Below are 6813 nucleotides of genomic sequence, written 5' to 3'. Positions count from 1 at the left end.
AATAGTGTCAACAGAGACATCTGCCTCTATGGAGACTGTGTCCAAAACCAGAATGGGACAACTTGCCACAGCCAACTTGTCACAGTCAACTTGCCATGGGACAACTCGCTGCAGGACAATTGAGTTGAGTTTTGCTCCATTTTACGAACTTTCTTGCCACAGCTGTTAAGTGAATCACTGCAGTTGTTAAATTAGTAACACGGATGTTAAGTGAATCTGGCTTCCCCACTGACTTGCTTGTCAGAAGGTCGGAAAAAGAGATCACATGACCCTGGGACACTGCCACTGTCATAAGTCAGTTGTCAAGCATTTAAATTTTGATCACATGACAATGCTGCAATGGTCATAAGTGTGAAAAATGGTCATGTCACTTTTTAAAGTGTCACTGTACGTTTGAATGGTCACTAAATGAACTGATGTAAGTTGAGGACTACCTGTATATGGGATCCATAGCTATGTATTTCTCATTGTGTACCGCACAGTGAATGCTGATCCCCTTGTTACACAATTCCAAGTCAATACAGTTATTCTCACATTTGGAAGAAAAATGAATTTGTAATCATTAAGAAAGGCCTAATGGAAACTTAAGTTATTTATAAATAATAGCCATTTATTTCTCCAATGTTTGTCATATTACTAATTAATAATCAGCATCTCCTCTCTCTCCCGGTTCTCATTTACCAAATTAGTAATATTCTTCAGGAACTTCACAAATTCCATTCGGACATCTTCAGGGTCTTCTTCAAGGCTGGAGTGTATCAATGTCAGCCTGTTCAATGGTGAAGCTTCGAAGTTGAAGAGAGAAAACTGTGAATCAGGTTTGTAATTTGACAAAGATTACACAAAATGGGGAAATAAAGGTTACGGTCTTACGCAATGTGAGATTCTCTACATCTGCAGTGCCTGGCTTATGATGTGCAATGAGCAAGCACTGATTCTCAAGCAACTGCTGCTGTTGGACAAAACAGGAGTACCACATTTCAATTTCCTTCACATGGCTTGGCAAGTCTGGATTAAAAATAATGACAACACCATGGGAATCTTTCATCAGAGCAGGCCAGCAAGTCTCAAACCTAGAAATGCAAAAGAAAAAGAATGTGGCTGGAAACACTTAGTATTGTTTGATAGAAATTATGCAACCCAGCTGCAGATAATAACTGGTTTCACACTGCTTCAAGCCACAGTTTTTCAACTACTTAATATGCAGCCCATCATTATCAAAGTATAAATATTAATGTAAAACGTCAAGCATAGTTTGCTAATCACAGCAGTTGGGTTCATATAACACAGTATTTCCCAGCTTTAGCAATTTTAAGATGAGTGGACTTCAACTCCCATAATTGGTGCCTGGGGAATTTTGGGAGTTAAAGTCCACATATCGTAAAGTTGATGAAGTTGAGAAACATTGGCATATTGTATAAGGTGAAATCAACAAGCCAAATAATTGAATTAAGCCTTAATGTGAAATGTGAAATTCTTATACGGCTACAGATGTGCATATCTCATTTCTCTTACAGCCCAACAAAACTCACAGGGTGGTTGTAGCTTGAATGATGGAAGATAAATTGTTATGTATAACATTTTAAATTCCCCCCAAATAAGCAGCATACCATAATTGCAATAATAAGTACAAAAACAGTATATGCCTTGAGCCTTGAACCCTTTCAGAATCTAATGTACATCAGTTTATGGCACTGTCATAATGCAAATACCCACCAAACTACTTGTCTGCAACAAGGTGCCTCTTTATCTGTGGAGGCTTTCTATGTGAATTAAAAAACTGGTTTTTTAATCAATGTATCACACCAAGAAGTACAGGTTGTGAATGGATCTACACTGAGAAAACTGGCAAGATATATAAAAAACTTGCTCACTTTTGATCACCTCCACAATCCCATAGTTCAAACCGACATCCTGGTCCTTTGTTGTTTCCATTGAAATGTGGCTTCTCATATTCTAAAATCCTAAAATTTAAAAATAGATACATTTGAGTAAATAAAGCAGGCATGTTAGAGAAAGAGGAACCCTGATTTGTATACTGCCAGAATATTTTTCAGATGAACTGTACTGTATCATATTACTTGCCATGGTTAATTTCTCTTCTTTCCAATCAAAGTCTAATTAGAACTCTCTCAGACATTCAATTTTCTCTGCCCATTGGCTAATATCAGCTACTACTATCTCTTGTTTCAATAGAAAGAGTTAGAGTCTTGGATTTATGCATTAGCCTGTCAGTTAAGAGCTGCATGCAGACAAATGTATTGCATGTAATTTGCATGAAAAGGACAATTGAAGACTAGACCATTCCCTGTATCCTGAGATTAACAAATCAAACACCAGAGAATGCGAACTCCTTCTTCTGTCCTCAGCAGAAAAATGCAACTATTTCACCTGAGCCACACATTTAGCAAATCTTTCTATAGGATAGCAATCTTGGGGGGAGTTATTTATAAGCAAGATAATCACATTCATTTCTGCAGTGATCCACATATATTAGACTGGGTATGTACTAAATGTCAAGTTTTCATTATTGAAGAAGTAACTTAGTACAGGTAGTGCTCGACTTACAACTATTCATTTAGGCACTGTTCAAAGTTACAGTGACACTGAAAAAAGTGATTTAATAACTACTTTGTTTAGAAATTCTGGTCCCAATTGTGTTATAAGTCAAGGACTGCCTGTAAATCAGTATGATCTAGTACTGTTTTCAGACAGGGAGAAATTACTAACAATGATTTCAATGAATGGTTTCAGACATTTTAAAGCTTGCTTGTGTAATCAGATGCACAGCAAATAAGTCTATTTCTCCTCACCTTACTCCTTGTGTGGGGATGTAACTGCCAATACCTTCAATGGTCTCTGACAAGAAGTTTGCCAAGACAGATTTTCCAGCCTATCACAAACAAATTCAGAAACACAATTACCGAAGCATTAGCAGAAATTAAATTACAACAAAAGTACTTTGATCATGCACCCAACAAAACTATATCTTTTCATGGCTGCTCTGACAAGTTTGCAACAGAGGTATTTTTAATACTGGTTGAAGTTTAAAGAAGATGCCACCTGGAATTCTTCCCCACTGTGGTTGATATATTTTTAAATAGTTTAGAAATGTGATGCATAAATGAATGCACAAGACTGGGATTAGTTTCAAGGAACATTCTGACATTGTTTTTCCCATTCAAGGTGAGAGACGATATTTTGGACTCCAATTCCCATCTGCCTCAACCCAAATTGGCAATGATTAGGCATCTTGAAAATAAATTTTCTTTAGCAGGTAGTCTTCAACTTACAACCACAATTGAGTCCAAAATGTCCATTGTTAAGTGAGTTTGCCCCATTTATTTAAACTTGCTTGCCACAGTTGTTAAACGAATCACTGCAGTTAAGTTAGTAACACTATTGTTAAGTAAATATGGCTTCCCCATTGACTTTGCTTGTCAGAAGGGTGCAAAAGGTGATCCCATGACCCCAGGACACCGCAACCATCATAAATATGAGCCAGTTGCCAAGCATCTGAATCTTGAACTCATGACCATTGATGCAACAACTGCAAGTGTGAAAAACAGTCATGAGTCACTTTGTTTTAGTGCCATTGTCACTTTGAACTGTCACTAAAGGAATGGATTGTAAGTCAAGGACTACCTGTAATAAGAAGAAACCTGCTGGATCAGACTAGAAAAACAGAGAAGAAAGACTCAGCAGAATACTAAGGAAAGGATCTCTTAAAGATAGACTGTTTCTTAACATGAAGGTTCTACAGTGCTGTTTTAATGGCCGTTATCAGTAGGAATAGAAAATGCAATTGCTTGATTATGCAAACTCACACCCAGCTTTTCAGCATCTTGTTTCTCACCCTTAGGCAACCCGATGCCTTTGGGAGTCCACCGAGGCAAGTGAAGACAACAGAACTCTGTCCTTCCCCACCTGCGATCTTCGGGGGAGTCAATAGGCTGTAACTCCGGTTTGTCTCGCGGCCTTTCCCGTCCGATTTCGGAAAAGGACGAGGAGACAAGACCGTGAGAGGTTTCCTTTCTTTGAGAAGGTCTTGGAAGCACACTCACCTCACTGGGGCCTACGAAAAGGAGTTTTACTTTTAGCATCACTTTCGGACTAGGCCATACAGCCCCGGCCTTGCATAGAAAGCCGACCCGACGTTCGAAATCCAGACAGCTCCGCCCAATCCAGCCACGCGCGTGTTGCTAAGCGCGGTTGCTATGGGCGGGAGAAGGAGAGCTACCCTGACAGTCTCTGTTTGCAGGTCTCAGGGCGGGGCGGTGGAGAGTTTCTTTATCTTCATCTGTAAACTGTTTGCGTCTCTTACAGATCGTTTTTTTTAAAAGCTGTTAAGACTTTTGGTTTAATGGCAACAGAGTATATTCTGGCAACATGCTTTCCTAAATCACAATCACACTGCACTAGCTGCAAGGAATACACTCCTAAGACAACATTTTCTTTATTTTTTCCCCTTTTCTCATGCCTTTATCCCTGCTTTTGCTGAAGCAACCTGTGATCCATGAAAGCCTGTGGAAAAAGTTGCCAGAAGGCTTTGCGAATTGAATTCAGTGGGATAGTGCGCTCAAAGAAATATATTTTCTTCCTATTCCCAAATCCAAATCCATTTTTCAAAACAGTGCTCAAGTTTCCTGTTGTTGTTTTTTTTTTAAATCAGATAAGTTAATAAAAAAAGAAAAACCTTTTTAAAAGGTTCCTCACTGAAGATTTTTGGGTGAACTAAGCATGACAATCCAGAGGGAGTCCTCTGATGGGTTAAAGTTTGGCATAGAACTGAAAATAATAAGAATAAATGCACAATCAGTGAAGGAAGATAAGAAACAAAGCCTGCTTTGAGTATCTGCTTTGACTTAGTGTTATTCAAATTATTCAGCTGAATAAGTGTCTGGCTTCTATGGTGGTTAAAAGGACACACATTATGTAAGAAGGTGAGGATATATATGGACTATGATCCAAAATCTTGGTCATTGGACCACAATTTAGTGCTAGCTAGGAATTCAGGTTTTGCTTATAAAATGATAGGGATTTAATTGGTGTGGCTAACCAAGAAGGTTGTGGTACCTAATTAGTTTCATAAAATCACCTACATGATATTTTAATGTCTCACAATAAACTTGCTTGGCCACATCTAGAATACAATGCACAATTCTGATCGTCACATCACATCTCAAGAAGGATATTGTGGAGCTGGAAAAGGTGCAGAAAAAACAACCCAAAAGAAAGGAAGGCTTGGGAAAACTTAAAAAACAATGGCTAGAATTGTTTAGCTTAGAGGAAATATTTTACAGGATTGACTGGTCTCATATTAACCCACAATAAGGGAAGAAAGCAAGTCCTTTCTAAGAGTTGGTTGGTTTATACACCAGAACAAGCCTGTGCTCTTAAATGTTACTACATATGTTTAACTAATAAGTCTTGTTCAGCTGGGGGGAGAGAGGTGATGATCACAAAGGTTTGCCTTGGGCCCAAACTTCCCTGCTAATACTCTTGTTGGTAAATTAACAATAGAGGTGACTAGGCAGTTTGTTTATTTATAAAATTAGAACTAATTTGAGAGTTTAAAAATTATAAATATAAAACCACTTAGGGCCATAAAGCACTGTGAAGCAGTATATAAGTCTAAGTGCTATTGCTATTGGATAGAATTATTGAAAATTAAGCAGAATGTTATAGGGATATGTAACTACTGGGGTCTGAAGTGAGAAAGATGCTTCACGTTCATACTGAGCATCTTCATAAAGAAATGGAGTCATGCAATCTCAAAAAAATTCATTTCCGAGTCCAAAAAGTACCAAAAAGGAATTAAGGAGATAGTCTGGTTGCATCTTTTTGAGTTCTGAAAGTTGGTCCACCCTCTGTAAGGTACCTTAAGGAGAGGAAGAACACAACTCTTATTGCTGTTACTAAGAAATAGTTAATCCACTCAACAATAATTGCATTTCTGTGGACAATTTACACAATGATTTCAGTCATAAAATAGTAAAATGATAAAACAGTACATCATCGAAAAAGTATCTATAGGATTATAGAATTCTTTACAGAATTATTTATTGGCCAAGTGATTGGACACACAAGGAATTTGTCTTGGTGCAAATGCTCTCAGTGTACATAAAAGAAAAGATACATTCATCAAGAGTCAAGAATCATAAGATGCAACACTTAATGATAGTCATAGGGTACAATAAGCAATCAAATCATATTAGGAAATAGTCAATATAAATCATAAGGATACAAGCAACAAAGTTACAGTCATATGGTCACAAGTGGGAGGGGATGGGTGATAAGGAGGGCATGAGAAGATTAATAGTAATAGTGCAGACTTTGTAAATAGTTATAGTTATCATCTTAACCTTTAACTGCAAGTCTTGTCAGGGCAGAAAACAAAAAAAAAAATGAGATGGTAGATTTATTTACTGCTCAGAAACTAAGAACAACCTTTGGACAAATGTAGTAACAGGCAGCACTCTTCTAGAAAGATCTATATATACAGTATCTATAGATATATCAGTATATATACTGATTATATCAGTTCTACTTTATCAAACTGTGAGATGCTTGCAGCAAGGCAATCAGAGAGCAAACAAAATTGGCTTTGCTTTCATATTCATATTTATATATTGTGTATATTTTTATATCATGTTACTCTCTTTGGATTTATTGTTTGCTTTTTGTTGTTGCACACTACCCTAGAGTTACACTGAATTGGGCAGCCTTATAAATCTACTGAATATAAAAATAAATGTCATTTAGGAAGATTATTCTTTCACTCTCAAACAAATTCTGTTTTTTTCTTTAAAT

General features: G+C 37.2%; 1 protein-coding gene across 3 annotated transcripts; it reads right to left on the bottom strand.

Moving 5' to 3' along the window:
* Positions 1–592: 592 nt before the first annotated feature.
* Positions 593–4220, bottom strand: IFT22 (intraflagellar transport 22). 3 transcript variants are annotated; one of them, XM_087957806.1, is made up of 6 exons: positions 4065–4207; positions 3294–3550; positions 2814–2893; positions 1875–1964; positions 874–1073; positions 593–785 (listed from the first exon to the last, which is right to left on the bottom strand). In XM_087957806.1, the coding sequence occupies exons 2-6, from the start codon at positions 3339–3341 to the stop codon at positions 637–639; spliced, it is 567 nt and encodes a 188-aa protein (XP_087813932.1). In that variant the 5' UTR covers positions 3342–3550; positions 4065–4207; the 3' UTR covers positions 593–636. The 3 variants fall into 3 exon arrangements, with proteins under 3 accessions (XP_087813932.1, XP_087813940.1, XP_026528117.1); XM_087957814.1 differs by having other exon boundaries at positions 3857–4179; XM_026672332.2 differs by lacking the exon at positions 3294–3550 and having other exon boundaries at positions 4065–4220.
* Positions 4221–6813: the final 2593 nt, after the last annotated feature.

The sequence above is a fragment of the Notechis scutatus genome, chromosome 1, assembly GCF_049901735.1.
Source record: "Notechis scutatus isolate UNSWTSFEM ecotype Mainland chromosome 1, rNotScu1.2, whole genome shotgun sequence".
In the NCBI taxonomy this organism is placed as follows: domain Eukaryota; kingdom Metazoa; phylum Chordata; class Lepidosauria; order Squamata; family Elapidae; genus Notechis; species Notechis scutatus.
Note: the sequence above shows the minus strand (reverse complement) of the source record. Positions and strands in the feature narration are given on the sequence as shown.